The sequence below is a fragment of the Myotis myotis genome, unplaced genomic scaffold, assembly GCF_014108235.1.
Source record: "Myotis myotis isolate mMyoMyo1 unplaced genomic scaffold, mMyoMyo1.p scaffold_m19_p_1, whole genome shotgun sequence".
In the NCBI taxonomy this organism is placed as follows: Eukaryota; Metazoa; Chordata; class Mammalia; order Chiroptera; family Vespertilionidae; genus Myotis; species Myotis myotis.
This window is the reverse complement of record NW_023416313.1, coordinates 149,630,404-149,649,246: the sequence shown is the minus strand read 5'-3', so window position 1 is coordinate 149,649,246 and position 18,843 is coordinate 149,630,404. Positions and strand designations below refer to the sequence as shown.

The 18,843-nt window shown below is 42.2% G+C and overlaps 2 protein-coding genes, 1 non-coding gene and 1 pseudogene across 15 annotated transcripts in view; 1 reads left to right on the top strand and 3 right to left on the bottom strand.

The window, feature by feature from the left end:
* Positions 1–3,092, bottom strand: part of SUPT16H (SPT16 homolog, facilitates chromatin remodeling subunit) — a 46,615-nt gene extending 43,523 nt beyond the window's left edge. Inside the window, exon 1 of one of the 2 annotated variants that reach the window (XM_036356468.1) lies at positions 2,920–3,092. In XM_036356468.1, coding sequence (XP_036212361.1) covers positions 2,920–2,985 — 66 coding nt within the window. In that variant the 5' untranslated portion in view covers positions 2,986–3,092. The remainder of the gene's footprint in view (positions 1–2,919) is intronic. The other variant, XM_036356458.1, reaches the window with a different exon arrangement.
* Positions 3,093–4,071: 979 nt separating this feature from the next.
* Positions 4,072–18,843, bottom strand: part of CHD8 (chromodomain helicase DNA binding protein 8) — a 66,961-nt gene continuing 52,189 nt past the window's right edge. For 8 of the 12 annotated variants that reach the window (XM_036356375.1, XM_036356393.1, XM_036356446.1 and 5 more), the window contains 18 exons: positions 18,021–18,131; positions 17,480–17,676; positions 16,745–16,944; positions 16,484–16,664; positions 16,303–16,392; positions 15,562–15,665; positions 13,412–13,541; positions 12,225–12,300; positions 11,719–11,773; positions 11,334–11,541; positions 10,705–10,913; positions 9,891–10,610; positions 9,517–9,668; positions 8,936–9,238; positions 8,123–8,236; positions 7,751–7,930; positions 7,242–7,358; positions 4,072–5,117 (listed from right to left, as the gene is read on the bottom strand). In XM_036356375.1, coding sequence (XP_036212268.1) covers positions 4,545–5,117; positions 7,242–7,358; positions 7,751–7,930; positions 8,123–8,236; positions 8,936–9,238; positions 9,517–9,668; positions 9,891–10,610; positions 10,705–10,913; positions 11,334–11,541; positions 11,719–11,773; positions 12,225–12,300; positions 13,412–13,541; positions 15,562–15,665; positions 16,303–16,392; positions 16,484–16,664; positions 16,745–16,944; positions 17,480–17,676; positions 18,021–18,131 — 3,720 coding nt within the window. In that variant the 3' untranslated portion in view covers positions 4,072–4,544. The remainder of the gene's footprint in view (positions 5,118–7,241; positions 7,359–7,750; positions 7,931–8,122; positions 8,237–8,935; positions 9,239–9,516; positions 9,669–9,890; positions 10,611–10,704; positions 10,914–11,333; positions 11,542–11,718; positions 11,774–12,224; positions 12,301–13,411; positions 13,542–15,561; positions 15,666–16,302; positions 16,393–16,483; positions 16,665–16,744; positions 16,945–17,479; positions 17,677–18,020; positions 18,132–18,843) is intronic. The other 4 variants (XM_036356356.1, XM_036356365.1, XM_036356418.1 and 1 more) reach the window with 4 other exon arrangements.
* Positions 12,847–12,955, bottom strand: LOC118661823. The gene has a single exon (XR_004969488.1). It is a non-coding gene; the product is annotated as a small nucleolar RNA U6-53/MBII-28 (small nucleolar RNA).
* Positions 18,259–18,811, top strand: LOC118679585 (annotated as a pseudogene).

Here is an 18,843-nt window from a genome sequence, read left to right as displayed (position 1 = left end):
TTTAGGACATAAGTTATGAAATCTGTTAAGTAAGAAATATATCTTATTTGCAGTAGCTTCACAATATATATATATATATATATATATATCTAACCCAAACTCAACTTGCAGATAGGTGAAATTAGGACCCAGGTTAGGTCCCACTTTTATTTTTTTTTAAAAAGGAGAGGGGGCAGTTGTAGCTTTCTGGTTTTCTACAATTCTATGTAGTTGAAGAGAGTTTGATCTACTTTGTGTTAGCTTGTGCAACCACATAGTTCTGAAAGGCTTATGCTTAAAGGTATCTAAGACTAAAAAGTGGATGTAGAACACAAGCTAACTTCTCAGTTATCTATATATATAAAAGCCTAAGCGATGGTTACAACCAAACAACCGGTCACTATAACACACATTAACCACCAGGGGGCAGACGCTCAATGCAGGAGCTGCCCCCTGGTGGTCAGTGCACTCCCATAGCCAACCTCCCCCAGCCAGCCAACCTCCTGTGGTCCCTCCCCCCAGCCAGCAGGCCCCAATCGCCTGACTGGGGCTGAGCCCTGGGCTGGAACGGAAAACTGGGGATGGGTGGCTGCAGATGCGGCCCCTTTCCCAGGGGGGCCAAGGACCAGCTCCCTCCTGAGGGCCAGCGGCCAACTTCCCATGCCCTGTTCCTTCCCCTGGCCGGCAGGCCCTGATCAGCCCGCCACCCACCTGCCACAATGGCGGCGAGGGAAGGAGTGGGGGAGGCGGGAAACTGCACGGTACCGGATTAGCGTTGGGAGTCCATTCCTTCTGTGCCTGGCCCGGCGACCACTGCCTCCTCTCCCGACCCTATAGGAACCTTTGGGCCCCGATAGGCCCTGATTGCCGGCCAGGCCTAGGGACCCACCCGTGCACAATTTCGTGAACTGGGCCTCTGGTTTTTGTCATAATAGAGGTTTGAAGATGAGAGCTGACAACACAGGTTTGGGAGTTACATAGTTAACTTCAAGTTCTTCTCTTATTTCAATGCCAGTTTTCTTAAAGGAAAAAGTGCAAACAAACCAAATATAGCATGCACCTACATATTTCACTCTTTCTGGACAGCTAAGAGAATAAACAATCAGAAATTATCCCAAAAACTATCTCTGCTTAAGCAGAGCAGAATGAAAGCACTCTACTAGAAAGACTGTGCATAGAGAAATTCTACAGGTAGGTTCTTAGCATAGTTATTAAAATGTAATTATAAAAAAGAAAGTAAATTTGAGTAAGATTTTATAATAAGCCATAAATTTTGCTATTAATTTTTATGACTTGGCTCAACTGTATAATGCCAGGGTCTTATCAACATCTAACAATCCCCCTTTCAAATGATGTCATTAGCTAAATAGGAGGGCCAACATAAATTTTAATTATTTTTGAGAAATAAAAAATGGGGGCCAACAAGTGAACTTTCATGGGTTTAAAGACTATCACTTGAGATTAAGTTTTTCCTAGTTTCATGCTTTGCATTTAATTATCACATAGGGGAATGGTGAAGTCTAAATTAATCTGTTTTCATGAATGGCTTCGAGAGGATGAATAATTTGATAAAGTCTGAATTACCCAGACTAGAAACAACCTCCACATCAAAGGTATATGATTGTAGGGTCTAGGGGGGAAAAGAAGGGCTTTTGATTATTACCAGCACATTAACACGTATTAATCTTTAAAAGATATCGGGACCCTTACAGTTTTTCTAACATGCATCCTGCTCAAATTTTAAAAGTTGACATTTGTTAAAAACCAACAAAAAATTTTAAAAATAAATTTTATGTTCAAGACTTGTCTAGCATAGAGTCCTTATTTTTGCTTTTCATAAAATGTAACTTTTATGAAAATTATCTAATTTTATTTTATTTTCAATTATCTAGTGCATTTTATTTTCAGTTACTTAATGCATTTCTCCTCAAAAGAAGAAACATGCACAGGAACCTTTAATGTGAATGGCAGGGAAATGATCAATTTTAATAGTTTGGTTTTTAGTAGAGGATCAATTTGGAAGGCAACTTACAATGCTGAAATCAGAACTGAACATTTTTTTACCAGGACGTTTTTCAGGTTTTTAAAAGTCTTTATTAGCTTATCTTCCCTGGTTGACAGAGTTCAGAGGCCAGACTTAATCTAGACAGCTCAGGCTGCACCACAGGATGCAACCAAATGTTTGAATTGACAAATTACTTTCATAAGAATAAATTTTAACAGTGAAGGTTTTTCAAGCAACAAAACTGCCCAATCTTTAAAAGACTGGGAATTGCAACAGCTCTTTTCTGTAAACGTGCCCTGGACACTCTACCAAGGGGGAAAACTAATCAGGTTTCATGCATCACATCGTTTTTTGTATTACTAATGCCTGCAGGTTTTCTGTTACCCACGGCAGGGCCTAGAACATGAGGCGGTTGCAGGTAAACAGCATTTGTTGAACTGTAGCAAAAGGCCCGCAAAGAATAAACGCGAAGTGCCCGATTCACATCCTCCTCGCCCCTCTGTCCATCCTTTACGAAGACCGTTGAGATTCTGGCGGGACCTGGGCAGAATACTCTGGTTCGGGAAGGACAGAGCGAGTGCGTGGGTGTGTGTGAACACTGCAGGAGGGGGCGGCCAGACGTGGTCACGGAGTGGGAGGGAATGATGATGCAAGCCTCTTCTAGGGCGGGAAGAAACTACGAGAGGTGGCTGTTATGCATGACCCGGGCCGGCACGCGGAGAAGATGGTGGTGGCCGCAGGGTGACTGCGGGGGATTCCCTGTTACGGGGCAGCGCTCGGGGCCGCCTCAGGTGAATGCTCCTGGAGCAACTAAAGGGGCGCGACACTGAAACCGGGATTTCTCGAAGGAAAGGGAAAAAAGGGCGCCGAGAAACGGGGTTATTATGGGATGTAATAGAGGGGCTCCCTAGGGAAAATTACGGGATCTAGCTCACCCGCCAATTGCTGTACAGTCTCTTCACTCGCCGGTAATAAGCATCTTTATCCAGAGTCACAGCCATAGCCACAGACGCCGCTCCTCCTCGGGTCCCGAGATTCACGCGAGGTCCCGGCTCCACCACCCGCTCTCGGCCCCGGAATCCCGCACTCTCCCAGTGACCCGGAAGTGTCGACCTCAAAGATGCCCTTTCCGCTTCCGGGTCCCGACAGCACTGGGTTTTGCTTTTTTTTAAAAAAAATCCTCCCCTAGGAGGTTAATAGGAAGAAGGAAGTGTGGGGAAACCAACAAAATGTGCAAAGTCTAGATTTTCGCGGGATTTTGTTAACTTAGTAACCGCACGCTAGTCGACGTCATCACGTGACGCTCTGCCTCCGCCCTTACTCCCCGCCGGGCCGCAGTTCCCAGGAGCTCCGAGCTTTCGCCGAGGCGCCGGCTGGGGAAAGCTAAGGGGGCGGGAGGCCTGACGCGCTGGCCCCGCCCCTCGCAAGCTGCCGCGCGCGGGTGGAACGGCCCCACCCATCGGCAAAGGAAGGGGAAGCAGAAAGAGCGGGATCTGGCGTGGGAGTGGTACGTTCCACTCCTGGAAATGGTGGGGAAGCAAACGTCTCTGCTGCTCCGGGGCTGGAAAACTCTTCGCTGTCAGGACGCTGGGTCAGGGCCTCCAGGAAGAGGAGAGCTCAAATCAGGGAGAGGGAGCCCATCCTCCCAAACTACCACACCAGTTATGGGTAAGGACAGAGGGGGGGAAATGCCCAGGCTTCATCTGAGCGCTGGAATGGCAGGGGAAAGGTTGTAGGAAACAAATGGCTTAAGAGGATTCAACCCATACCCTGCCCAGAGTCCTGACAAACTCTTGCAGCAGTTCAGTGACACCACTCAGGCTTCCCTAAAGCAGTTACTTAATTTGAAACAAAAGTTTCGTGATTCTTGCCAAAATTCTTCCATCTCTTCTCAGAACTTAGAGTTTGAATCTGGAACATTTTGCCTACTATTTAGCTTAATCCCCTTGCCTTTAGCAAACTGGACAGCCTACACTTATCTATAACCTTTAATGCAGTACAAATGACTGCCCTATCCAACTTAACTTCGCATGAACAGTAATGGACTTTCGGAAAGTGGTGTTGAAATTACCCATCATGAACAGCAATACTTAAAATTAATATTTATATTGGATTTGAGCAGATGTAGAACAAGGGAAGAGTGGGAAAGGATTAACTTAAATTTATTAATGCCAAGGGAAGGAAGGTAACAGTTCCTGACCCTCCCGCTGTATCCACAGTTCAGCCAGGAACAGGCTCTGCCAGAGGCTAGGGCCAGCGCTACATAGTCTGTGGTTAATGGAGGTTTCTAGGGAGGGGTGAGCACCTCAGCTGCTCTAGTCTCCTTTCCTTCCCCCGAAATGAGGAAGTGGTCGTGTATTATTTAAGGAGTTCCCCTGCCCACCCAATCCGCTCAAATTTGGAAGCAATTAGGTATAAGTTTTCTTTTTCCTTTCACCTCCTCGAGTGGGAGTCTTGGGTTTCCCCACATCTCCCCTGCCCCTCCCATTTTTCCATAGTCCAAGGGCCAGAGTAAATGAAAATACAGCAGCCACCCAAGCAATGGGGCCAAGCTGAGGCTTCAGTCATCCGCATCTTCGCTGGAGTCTGAGTTGGCTGGCATCATAGGATCATCAATGAGTGAGAAGTCCCTTTCTGAGCTATCATAGCCCTGAGATAAATCATCATCATCATCTTCATCCTCATCGTCCTCATTGTCCTCAGGTTGCAGTGATGGCAACCTCAAGGCAGTACCAGAGGTGGTAGAGGCTGGTGAAGAAGGATAACCAGTGGCTCTCAGGCCTGGATGGTGATGGTGATGATGGTGGGGGTGGGGGTGGGGGTGGTGGTGGTGGTGATGAAGCATGGTGCTGGAGTCTACATGAGGGGATGATGTTGCACCACCCATCACAAACGGCATAAAAGGCAAAGATGCAGAAGCAGCACTGCTATGGCCCAGAGATGACACAGACTGCAGACCACTACTGCTGTGCTGGAAGGTATTGTGCAGAGGCAGGGAGCCAGTGCCTCCACCCTGCATCAGGGCCATCATCTTAGAAAGGTCTGGTCGCATCCTACGGGCTCGCTTCTTACTGTTGTCTGGTGCAATAGGCCCTGGCAAAACTCGATTGAATACAGTTTCAGCATGGTGACTCTGTGAGGAAGAACAAAAAAAGACAGTAAAAAGAAGGGGAAAAAATGAAACAAAAGTAAACAGTTATAGGAGCAAATGCTGGAAGTAGTTGGTTGAAGCATTCTGATGCTAAGATCAAAGATTTCATACTGACACTCATGCCCAGAGTTTTGCTTTTTTCCCCAGGAGTACATTGTACTTTTACTCTGGCCAACCACTTCACAAATGCTTACTTTGGTTAATGAGGTGTCTGAGTAAGACACTGAATCAATACTTGTACAGTATACTTTACTGACAGCAGTTTGTTCACACAATCTTACCATGTGAAGTGCTCACAACTGTACTGATATTTACGATACTATCCTTCATCAGATCAGAGTGGGTAAACCAAAGAGAAGGTCAGGTTACACTTTTGGATGTCTAGAACACCAAAAAGATTCTGGCTAGCTCCTCACCAAATGTAATACATTTCTCACAATGATAAAAACTTACGTATCTGCTGAATTTTAAATTGCTTCTTTCAAATGTTCTGACTAAATTTTGGTTAAGTTCACTGGTGCTGGAAATTATTTCTTTTAATGCCTCTGCTTTGCTAGACATATGTATAATACTGGGTAAAAACAGTCACTGAATTCAGACAATGGGTATCTGTGTCTTTGGACATTGCCCAATCTAAGCCTACCATCTCACATGAGAATATACCTTTCTATCTTACAAACATCTCAAAACTCTATTTGTAAAGACTTTTAAAATATTATAACAGCACCTAAACTTCAATAATAAAGTATGTAGTGCTAGACACAGTGATCAATTCTATATAAGAATTCTGTACTAGTCATAATTTTCTATGATTCTTTTTTAGAGTTATCAATAGACTATAAAGAATTAGCAAAAGTAGTTGAGGTAACACTAGTTTTAGAATTAAAGGAAGGAAAGTCTTTTTTTTGACAGGCTGCTCTACAATGATAAATTCAAGACAGAGAAGGTACCAGCCTTCTAGCCATCAGCCTCTCATATCAACTATTCTGCCTATTACCCACTTGGTCCCATGGAGACTAAGAGGAAAAATGAAAACATTCTTTATTTTATATGAAACAAAATATTTATATGAAACTATTTATATGCAACACTTTCACCAAAATAAAATAAGCCTCATAAATAAATATATATTATATGCAAAATGATGTTATAAGAATTTGTTAAATACAAAAGATATTGTTCATTTAGAAATCAATTTTAAGAGAAATTATGTAAAAAGATGTAAAATGATCAAATGAGTAATGATTAAATAAAGTGAGTATGCAAAAGTGCTACTCCATTATAAATGCTTACCAAACCAAACCATGATTTTTATCTGTTTAAAAAATACAACTATTGCGTGGCCAGCATGGCTCAGTGGTTATCAACCTATGAAATGGAAGGTCATGGTTCGATTCCCAGTCAGGCTCAGCATGTGGAAGGCAGCCAATCGATGACTCTCTCTCATCAATGATGTTTCTGTCCCTCTCTCCCTCCTTGAAATCAATAATATATTTAAAAAAATACAACTATTACTCAAAGTAAGAAAAACACAGCCAAGAGAAACTTTTGCAGTTTTATGTTGGTGGAAAGGATAGGAGGTACTTAATCCAGAAGGTCTGTAACCATGATAAAACACATAATAATTATTAAATAATAACCTACTGAATTACTGGCATATTATTAGTGATTCTCAACCCAAACCCCATGACTGTTTTCCTTAGTAGGTCCCAAATCACTTCTAAAAATATATAGAATCATAAAACTTTTAGAAATTATGTGGTCCAAACCTCTCTTTTCAGGCAGGCTGTGCAAAAAGAAAAGGTTAAAGGATTTGCCGAAAACCCCTTAGTAGAAGAGTAGGATAAGGCTTTAAATGCGCTAACACATCTTACTAATTCTTATATTTTAATATGCTTAAAGTGCTGAAATTAGTTTTTAGAATTTTATGCTTTTCTAGAGATAACGATGCCATCAGGACTATAAAAATACCAATAAAATTACTCTGGCTTCTTTATTGGTGAAGACACATTTTCTCTGACACACATTGGAAAAAAGATAAATAGCATTAAATTTCTCCAGTCATATTTAGTGGGAATAGAGCGGTAATGCCTCAGTCTCACTTACCTTTTTTCCATTCCTAGAGTTGGGGGTCTGTACTGGTTCCATTCCCAAACAGTTCAATTCTACCTTATTATTTTTTTTACATCTCTGCCACTTTTGTTTTCTGCGATCCTCCATATACTGCAATAGAAAAGCATCAGTTATCCTAGAGGAGTAAAAATCTGCTCTAGAGTAATTACTAAGGTATTAGTGTCTAGTTTGACAGTAAGTGCTTATTGCATGGATAAACAGATTAGTCCTAGTGGAAAACTGCAATGAAGTAGATCTCTCCAGAAATTTTAGGTGGTTATATAATAATTTGATAGCAAATATTTGCCTAGCAATTTAACAGGTGCTTTAACATTATTTTATTTTTGATCCTTACAACTCTGTAAGGTAGGATGACTGGTAGGTACTACACCTATTTTAAAGATGCAGAAACAATGACATAATATGGCATGCTTCCTCCGTCTCGCACATCTTAAAAATCAAGGGAATGACTTTAAATCTTGCTGGATGGAACTGCCACTCACCGCTAGAAATCGGGGATCGACAGCGAACTCTGGATGACCCTGTAACCACATCTCCAGTTCAGCCCGGCGAGGGGCATCCTCACCCACCAGCAAAGTACCATCCACCTTATTGATGACAGGGATCCGAGTCTCCAGGTCCACATCAAGGTGATTAGGCTCTTCCATGCACTCCACCTCCAGCTGCAAACCCAGAATCCACCCCCATGAGCACATACTCTTCTTTGGGGCAGGAAGGGAGGGGGAGCAGAGCCAATGGTAGCCATAAAATAACTCTAACATCTTCTAGTCCCTCAATCCCAAGTGCCTTCACCATTACTGAGAATAAAAAGCTCTTATCTAATCAACTTGTTAAAGACTTTCTCTACCACTCACCTCAACTAGCTTCTTTCTGTTCCCCTTCTTCTTATGAAACAGAGGATGTCCATCTCCCATTACTCCATTAGCCATCAACTTGTGCTTCTGGAATGTTAGCTTCAATCCTTCCTCCTAGTAAGACAACCCACCAACCCAACATGTCATATGGCACATGTTTTTAAAATAAGGGTTAAGCTTTGGGGGACTTGGGGTAGAGCAGGGGTCCTCAAACTTTTTAAACAGGGGGCCAGTTCACTGTCCCTCAGACCATTGGAGGGCCGGACTATAGTTTTAAAAAAAACTATGAACAAATTCCTATGCACACTGCACATATCTTATTTTGAAGTGAAAAAACAAAACCGGAACAAATACAATATTTGTATTTGCATGTGGCCCGCGGGCCGTAGTTTGAGGACCCCTGGGGTAGAGTCATCTTCTGACTCAATGATAGTGAAAAGGCCATTGCACCAAAGGGTAGAAACTAGAAATATAACAAAATGTATAGGCTTTTGCTTGATCTCAGAGAGGAAGAAGGAGAGAGGGATAGAAATATCAATGATGAGAGAGAATCACTGATCGGCTGCCTCCTGTATACCCTCTACTGGGGATCGAGCTTGCAATCCTGAGCATGTGCCCTGACCAGGAATCAAACTGGAGACCTCTTGGTTCATGGATCAATGATCAACCACTGAGCAACACCAGCTGGGCTAGCTAAAATTTCTTTTCCTCCTCTCATTTTTAAAGTTAGCTAACCAAATGAATTTAGTGAAAGGAGTTAGCAAGAACTGTAACCTCCTTCCCCACTTCCCAATACCTAAATGATAAGCTTACATCTTTGATCTGAACTGTAAACTCCTTCTCATCCATGCCTCGGCGAAGTTTGGTGAACTGAGCTGCTGCTGTGGTGACTGCGGACACTTCCTCCTCTGCCATGGAAGCTGCACTGCTACTTCGTGGTGTGGGGACTGGAGAGTCACCATATTCTCCTGGAGTCAATGAAGGACTGTCTAGCAAGTGGTTGCCTGGCCCCAAAATTCCTCCTGTTAGCATTTCCTGACTTCGGCGGCTAGAAGGCCACTTCCCTGAGAGTACAGCCTGGCAGACGAGGTCAATACGGTTGATCAGGACACGATCCTGAGTGGGGGAAAAAGAAGTCAACACTGGTTTTAGGGCCTGAGTATTAGCTATGTGATCTTGTGATAATCACAATGCCATCATTATCAAGATGGGTACAATCATAAGGCAGAAAGGAGGGAGGTAATAGTATCAGAATACTTAGTCAACTGAGAAGAGTTTTATAAAAAACATGTAGCACTAAACACAATCAAAGAAAATCAGAACGATCTGTTCCTTTTTTCTTGTATGTTACACTGTATTTCTAGACTCTACATGTCCAGGAATGAGGCTATTACCTTGGGCCACTCAGAGGCTCTTTGTCTTTCTTGTAGCAGCAGAAGCTCAGGGGTCATCTGTTCTCCATCATCATTTGGGAATCCATCTTGAGACATAGTGAGGGACAGGAGGCTCTCTTCATCATAGAGCTTTGAGTGGGACCTGTCAGCAGCTAGAGATCATACAGAATGTGTGAGCAAAGATGAAAGAATAAGATTATATAGGAATGGCATTATATAGACTTTTAAATAAAGACTCAGAGAATAACAGATCTCTGGATATTCTATCAAATCAAAATCTGAATCTCTTTCAGAAGATGCATTTAGAAAAGAAGGGGAAGAGCAGAGATGGGGGTAATAAGGAAGAAGGTTAACAGCCTGTCACATGCACTCACTTAGCTTCTCTTCCTTCTCGTCCTCACTCTCATCAGTGCTGGAGCTGGAGCTGGATGAGGATGAGGAAGAAGAGGATGATGGTGACAGCTTGCTCAAGTCCAGCTCAGAGTCTGAATCATCCTCATCTTCCAGTTTGACTGGTAGGACACTCCGGGAAACCAGAGGGGTAGTATCAGAGGAGGCTACTCGCATCTCATAGACTTGAGGGGTTGGTCGGCTCCTGGCTACCATGTCATGCTCTAGCTTTAAAGTTAGACTGTCCAGACTGGGGGCCTGGGCAGCTGTCTCCTCAGGTGGCTTTTCAACAGGAGCATCTGGGCGCAGGGGCAACGGTGAGGCAGTGCGCGAGGTATACTGCTGGTGTAGCAGTGGAGTAGAGCAGCGTGACAGGGATGGAGCTGGTGCTCCTGCTTGATGGTTCTGCATATAATTCATTCGGGCAGCCAGAAAAGAGAAGTCTGGGTCCTGCATGATATTGCAATCTGTTTGGCTCACCCCATGACGGGCTGCCCCTCGTAGAAGCTCCCCATCATGTCGAACAGGTTCCCACCATTTGGGCAATTCAGGACCTGGAGGCTGACATAATGCCAGTCGATCTTCTAAAAGGGGGTGGCATAAAACTTGTTCCCGTAAGCGCCGAAGCAATTCGATACGGTAGAGAGTTCGTGAGGCCCTCTCCTCAGTGATGGGCTCAATAAACAGATTAGGGTCTGGAGGCTCTGCAAGAGATAAATGTGGAAGGAGAAATGAGCCATGATTGCTTCTGTCACCATCCATCCCTAGACTCATCCAAAAATCTCTAGTTTCGCATACCATCTCCAGCTGCTGGGGGAAGACGGCACACTTGGCGGCACATGGCCACAAAGCCATGGAAATACTTGGTAAGGCTTTCGTCTGTTTTTTTGTCTAGTCGAGCAAAAGTGCGGAAGCGATCCCAATGGAATTGCATGGTGTCAGGGTCATACTCCACACCAAAGGTAGACACTACTCGATAGAAATCAGTTTGTTCACGCCTTGTCCATCTACAAAGGGAAGAGGAATCAGACAACAGTGATCAGAAGAATATAGGGAAACTGGTTACTTCTTAGTGTGGCTTAGAGAATCTGAATACACAAAAATTGAAATTAGTGGGAAAATAAAGGTCCAGAAGATAGCAGAAGAGGTAGTTAAGAGGTACTCTGTAACATGTAAGAATTTAATAATTAGCAAGCTAAAGGGAAAAATGATGTGGGCAAATAATGAGAATGTCTACACAGGAGATCTTCCTGGGAGTTATAATTATGCAGAAAGTGAAGTTTATGTCAAAGAAGTGTAACAATTAAGGGCAAAGAAGATGGTCCCTCTTTAGAGAATTTCAAATAATTTCTTAAGATGCTTTTCAATATAGGGCCTATAGTAAAGACAAGGTTACAGTTTAGCCCAAATTCCCAGCCATATCTTACCGTTGTTGTTTTTCCCGCCGTGCAATTTCTTTTAGCTTGAAGGCTGCCTCACAACGTCGCCGTCTCCGGTCCCCACGTTCTGCAGCCTCTATCTTCATCTGCTCTCTCTTGTAGCTACGCTGATAGGCTGTGACTAGGCGCCGAAGCCTAGCTGTCAGGGCAGAGCCTGGAGGCCAGAATAGATGGCCTGGCTGTTGGGTTACCTGGGCTGTGGGAACCAAAGTAGAATGAAAAAGAAGTACAGGGAAGACCGTACAGATAATACTGGTAATTCAACCCACCCAAAGGCAAAGCTCTTAGAAATCCCAGGATAGGATAGAATCAGTTGATAATTCCCCAAACGCACCATCCCACACAAATTGTACTAGGTGACCTAGACATTTACCTTCTTCTCCATCAATTACTGAGATCTCCTCATCCATCATCATCAAAGGATCACCCTAGAGAAGGAGATCCACCCCACAGGATGGAGGGAAGAGGGAAAGGGGAAGAAGTTGATACTCTGAAATCACTTTCTCATGTGTGTCCTTCTATAGTACCAAGGGATCAAGAAAATTTTCTATTGAAAGGAACCCTACGAAACACTTGAAGTAACTAAGTGAATAAGAAAGAAGAACCTGAAAAGTCAGTTCTTATTAATGGCTTGAAGATAACAGGATTCAGGAATTTATTAAAAATAGTATTTTCCAATGTCCAGTTTAGGTCTTCCACAGAGTCATCCCTGATCTCCCCCAGAAGCATTACAATCCTTTCTATAATAATTTATATTCTCAAATGGTAATTACTTTTCATTTTGTATTATAAATTAGTCAATATACTTCAGGATTAAAGGAATGGGAGAATACTTAACTATTAATAAGAGAGAAAATAGACTTAAATGAGAATTCTCACCTCATCATCTTGGTCCTTTGGGGGACCCTGGAGTGGTTTATATTCAGGATCTTCACAATCCTTATCAAAGTCAACCCTAAAATTACACAGAGGCATGAGAAAATGCTATTAGCAACATATCTTTTTTCACTAAGAGGAACCTAGGATGAAGAGCTGGCCAAACATACAATCCAGCATGGAATAGTCTTTTTTTTCATGCTGGAAGGAAAGGCAGGCCAGGTGCTAAGCTCTGAGTAAGTTAGGCACAGCATCCAAAAGAACAAAGAACAGGGAAAAATTGACAAAGAGCACTGTTACGTTGCTTTAATTTAAAATGAAACACCAGCAAGCACACTTGTTGTCTCTTGATAGCCCTGTTTATTGTTTAACCCATTACCTACCCGCTTCCCAACTATATACTTTTATTTCATTCAAATGACCCATGCTTGTTTATTTTTACAACTTTGCTCTACTGAGCAGAAGAGTGACATAATAATTAAATAATTTATTATTGCAATGAATAAACGGCCCGATTTCCTTTGAGGGTCCTTCACTAAGCAACCTGAGGTTTTGATCATCAAAGAGAAACCTCTCAATCATGAAGATGAATGGGTATTCATGAACTAAGCCAACTCTCTCACATGCCCCTCAGGTCTCCACATGAGAAGTTTTGTTCAACTCACTGGCACCCAAGTAGGGCAACACTGCCCCACCTGATGGCTCAGTATTAGCATGGCAATTCATCATCGAGGCATGTATCCAGACAGAGTAATGCTTTTATGTGTCAACCACCACTAAGAGATGATAAACCAGAGCTAAAATTTCCTGAGGCTCTACCACGTAAGTGGTATGGAAGAGCTACATGGCTATTATTTTTTAAGAAGACTAGTTATCCTTTCAGCTACTGTGGCTGTACAGAAAAGTATTGCAAAGAAAATGGAACAGAACATCAAATAAGCCAATTGGGAGTAATATTAATTTTCACCCTTAGTTGTATCTTATGGCAATGCATGGTTTTAAGCCAGTTTATGGAGTCCTTTCTGCTGGTCTCACTCTTTGTTAAGAATTTATCATTCACAAGTATAACCATCATTGTGGTTAATCCCAATGTGTTCAGTTAAGGCTAAAGTTATCTCTTAGCACAAGTTATCTAATAGCCTTTAGAGGGTTGCCTCAGAACTTTAAGAGAATTAAACACCAATGCTTACCCTTCTACTATGTCAGAGAAATTATCCAACACTCGGTGTTCTGCTGCAATAGCTTTGTCATCTGGTCGACCAGCCTTTTCCAAGAAACATAAAGCTGGGTCTGCTCTCATAGTATTGTATTTTTCATAGCCTAGAAGAAAAAGGGCCATAAATTGAAGAAAATCATGGATTCATTTTGTTTTTATGCTTATTTCATATGCTTATTTTGTATATTATATGGATTCCTTTGTTCACAATGCAAAATATAGTTTAAATGTTAACCTGGACAGCTGTTGAGTTATCCTATATAATAAAAGCCTAATATGCTAAGTGTCCGGTCAACCAATCAAAGCATAATATGCTAAGGCCGTTCAACTGCTCTCACTATGACATGCACTGACCACCAGGGGGCAGACAATCAACTGGTCAACTGGTCAACCAGTCACTATGATGTGCACTGACCACCAGGGGGCAGATGCTCCGACCAGTACGTTAGCTTGCTACTGGGGTCCGGACTGAGCTAGACAGGCCAGACACACCCTGGAGCCCTCCTGCAGTCCCTCTCCCGCTGGCCAATCTCCCACATCCCTCCCCAGCCCTGATCGTGCACCAGTGGGGTCCCTCAGCCTGGCCTGTGCCTTCTCGAAATCTGGGACCCCTCGGGGATGTCAGAGAGCCGGTTTCAGCCTGATCCCACAGGCCAGGCCAAGGGACCCCACTTGTGCATGAGTTCGTGCACTGGGCCTCTAGTATTACTATATTTAATATTTCTATAGCAATTTAGAGTTATAAAGAGCTTTAATACTAGTTATTAAAAACAGTAATTTAATCAATTTTTATACATGTAACTTAGATGGCACAACATACAGATTGGTAACAATTATTAGAGAACAGATGGAAGACTCCCTACATTGGGATTTAACTATCCATCTGGTCTTTCTTGCACATCTATTTATAGGGACAGCCATTTAATTGGTAGTCTTCCTATTATTTTTACTACATAGATGGGGAAACTAAAAAAGTAAAAAAATTTAGGGAAAAGTCACACATTTTCAAATGAAGGATTAAAAACTTGTACCGCAAACAGACTGAACTTTTCATGAATGGTAAATGAATGAATGCTCACACTTTAGGATGTTTATACTTTTCTAAACCTATGTATCTCACAAGTAAGCCCAAAATTACAAAGGCTCACACTTTTTCTTATCCCATTAAACTTCTCAAAAACATGTGGATCAGTGCCATTACTTTTATTAAATAAAAGTAAACAGAAGTTTTTTATTATTAAAAATGGATTTTTAGAGAGGAAGGTGGGGGTGGGGGGGAGGGAAGGAGGGAGGGGAGGGGAGGAGAGAGAGAGAGAGAGAGAGAGAGAGAGAGAGAGAGGAGAGAAACATTGTTCAGCTACTCCTGCATGCCTCCTACTGGGGATTGATCCCACAACCAGGGCACATGTCCTGACAGGGAATCAAACCAACAATCTTTAGGTGCACGGGGAGATGCCCAACCAACTGAGCCACAACAGCCAGGGCAGGAAAAATATTTTAAAAAAAGAAATACTATTCCAATTCACCAAGTCAGTGGGCTGGAATTTAGCGCTCAATGCTTTTAATGCCTAGGATTTGTCATTAGGCAAACATGAAGAGAAAGTATTTTCTCTCACACCCCTCCTTTTTATTTCACTCAAACACTATTGTTTACACACACATCAGAAGTAGAAAGTATTCTACTTCTATAACATCCTATTTCAATAAAGGTTCGGAGTGACTGCTGAACATTTAGAAAAATGGATGTTATAGAACACTTTCAGCAAGCCACAGTAAAGTCATACAAATTAAGTACATTTAATGATAGTGAGCATATACTACCTCCCCTGATTTGTGGAACCTTAACTTAGACACCACAACATACAGATTGGTAACAATTATTAGAGAACTGATTGAAGACTCCCTACATTGGGATTTAACTATCCATCTGGTCTTTCTTAAAAATCTATTTATAGGGATAGCTACTCAGCTCTGAATATTTAAGAACTAGTTTCCCACTCAAACGTAAGTTTATTGAAGATCAATCACAGAAGTCAGTTATTAGTCATGAGCATTTTGCTAAATGTTCAATCTGTGGATATAAATCTACAACAGGAAAGGAACAGACTAAAAGAAGGTACCTACCATGTTTAAACACGCCAATGAGCAGGGACTTGTCAGCCTCACTGTCCCACCATGTTGTCGGAACCTCCAGCTGATCCACTACTGGGAACCATATGTCAATCTCACTAAAGGTATAAGAGGACAACACCAAAAATCAACAGAAAACTGAAAAATAAAATGCCACATGTCTTTCCAAGAACATGGACAACTAAAAGTATACTTGGGAATGAAGGTAAAGGAAGATTTCAAATATAACCTAGATGTTGGTAAAGTTAAAGTGTGTATTAAAATTTGTAATGATAATCCTAACTTGTGAAGGAGGGAATCTACCAATGTAACCACAGACAGGAAAAGGTGCGGGAGGACTAGAAAAAAAGATGGCAGGATTAAATAGGAAAAAAAAAAAAAGTAAAAGCTGAACTCTTATAAAGAGGATATTTCATTTACCATTTATCATAATGTGAATCTTGAATTTTTATAGTAAACATTTTCCTTTGGGGGAAAAAAGGTGTAAGAGGGCAGAGTCAGTACGGCAATGCAAGAAATTAAAATAATAAACCTTGGAGAGAGTACTACAAGAATCTTCTTTTATCCATTAATTTAAATGCTTATGCAGCCGTCTACTTCCTTCTGCTGGTATCAGATACAGAACTAAAGACCTACTAGATAAATTTTAATTATCCAGTATAAATATAAAATTAAATAAATAAAACAATCTTTTCTTCAATAAGGCATGACAAGAAAACTACAGAAGAACTTTACCTGGCAATGGCACCCCCTAACACCTTCTCTGCCTGGTCTCCAATCACCTCCTGCCTCAGATAGTATAGCATTCGTACCCGTAACAGCACCCTACAAAGAAGAGAGGAAGAAATGGCTCAATAATAGTGTAGAGAAAGTCTGAAGTGGAAACATTTTAGTCTTCGTCAAATTCCATCCTTACTTGTTACACTGATGTTTCAAGTGTTTCTTATAACTTTCATCTTGGAACAGAGTGTCAGGGTTGTATTTCCGGATCCAATCTGCCTTATGAATATCAAAAGTGCTTTGTGACTTTACCTTTTTTCCCTTGCGACCACGAGGCACAGGGATAGATAGACCTGGAGAAGGGGAAACATTGAAGACTTGGATTGAGAAAACTCCTTGGACCTGAAAAGGATTAGATAACCTAAAGAAAGATGAAAAGTAAAGAGTTGGTAATTACCAGAATGATTCTGCAATTCTTTTGTCTTGCCATTTTCAGCAGGGCTAATCAAGTCCCAAATGAAGCCTTTAATATTTTCATCCCCACGATAGTGTAAAAGACAGTACACGAGGATGGCCCGGCAAATTGTCTCCACATCTCGCTCAGTCATACGTCGCTTAAAGCGTCCGTGAGATAAGATATCTCGCCACCGTCCCCAACTAGAAGAACAAAAAGGAAATTATATTAATATACTAGTAGCCCTGCGCACGAATCCGTGCGCCAGTAGGTCGCTGCCGCCCTCCTGTAGCTCTCCACCCGCTGCCCCACCCTCCTGAAGCTCTCTGCCCACTGCCCCGCTCTCCTGTAGCTCCCCTTAGCCTCCTCCCCACCATAGCTTGCTGCCCTGCCCCTTCCTGTAGCTCTCCGAAGCCTGCTTGTATCTCGCTGGCCCACCCTCCTGCTGATCCGTGAGTGATCTCCTGATCTCATGAGTGAGTGATCTCCTGATCTTGCTGTGATGCGCTTGGGTCATAATGGCTAATTAGCATATTCCCGGGGACTCTAATTCAATAACATTCCCCAGTCCCCAGATCACATATCCCAAAAAGGCGTGAGACAATAAGATCTTGGGAAAACATGGTAACAGAATAAAGTTTGTCCTATTGTCCCATTTGAAATCTCCAACTTGAATGACAAACAGGGTGCCAATCAAGATGGAAATGCACATACTCTGATGGGAAGGTGGGTTCTTACCCATATACCAATAGGTGCTTTTCCACCCGAAAGCAGTCAGTGCGTCCATAGGTGTGGTGACGGTCATGCCGGCGAGAGCGTGGCCGCTCGTCATCTTCACTTTCCAAATCAGAGAATTCTACCAGGTCGTCATCCTTCAGAGTGCTGAAGTGGCGGGTCTGTTTTCGTACTCTAGGTGTGTCAATCACCAAGTTATTCTATGCAAAGAATAGAAAGAGATGTAACTCTTCATGATATGATCATGAGAAAGGCATTAAGACAATTATGGGTTGAAATAACCTTGGATGTAACGTTTGTAGATACTCACAGAGATTTTTTAGGACATGCTAAATAATCTACAGGGATTCAGGAAATAAATGAAGTGGTAGATATCTAAGAAGTTTTCTGGGGCCTACTATGTAGAAAGTTTTTTCAACAGCCTTTGTATATAATACACTATTATAAACCAAGGTCAGCATCTAAGAAACTGAGCAGCTATAAAGATTCTCGAGAGTACTGTGTCTTCTGTAATATTTCCTCCCTAAAGGAAAAGGCAGCTCACCTTGCTATTGAGTAGATCCATGTCTAGGTCAGCCTTTTTGGCCCACTTTTGCCAAAAGTTGGGGTCATCCAAAGAAATATCTGTTCTATTTTCAGAAGCAACAAAGCTTGCCTGGTGAGGAACAAAAGAACAGAGTAAAGTTGACTATACTACTTTTCTGAGCAATGGGAAACCAGTTAACTGTTTTTACAACACACAGTTAGCTTATCCTAAAAGCAGCCTGAGGTGACTTCTGAAAATGGTTCGCTATTCACTTGTCCCAGAAAACCCCACAAAATCATGCAAACCAAGAGGTTCAAATCTTCACGTTCATTTTAAGAACACTTGTGAAACTGTCCAGGCCATCAAGGGTACACATATCCTAAAAGCTACCAAGTATCTGAAGGATGCCACTTTACAGAAGCAATGTGTGCCCCTTTGTCGTTACAAATACTGGAGTTGGTAGGTGTGTCCAGGCCAAATAGTGGGGTTGAACACAGGGTCAGTGGCCAAAAAAGAGTACTGAATTTTGCTGCACATGCTTAAAAATGCAGAGTAATGTTGAACTTAAGGGTTTAGATGTAGATTTTCTGGTCATTGAGCACCTCCAGGTGAACAAAACTCCCTAGGTGCAGCACAGAATTTACAGACCTCATGGGTGGATTAACCCACACATGAGCTCCCCTTGCCACACTGAGGTGATCCTCACTGAAAAAGAGAAGGCTGTTCCTAAACCAGAAGAGGAGGTTGCACAGAAGAAAAAGATATTCCAGAAGAAACTGAAGAAACAAAAACTTTTGGCCCAGGAGTAAAATCAGCATAAAATAAATGCTAATAAAAGTTA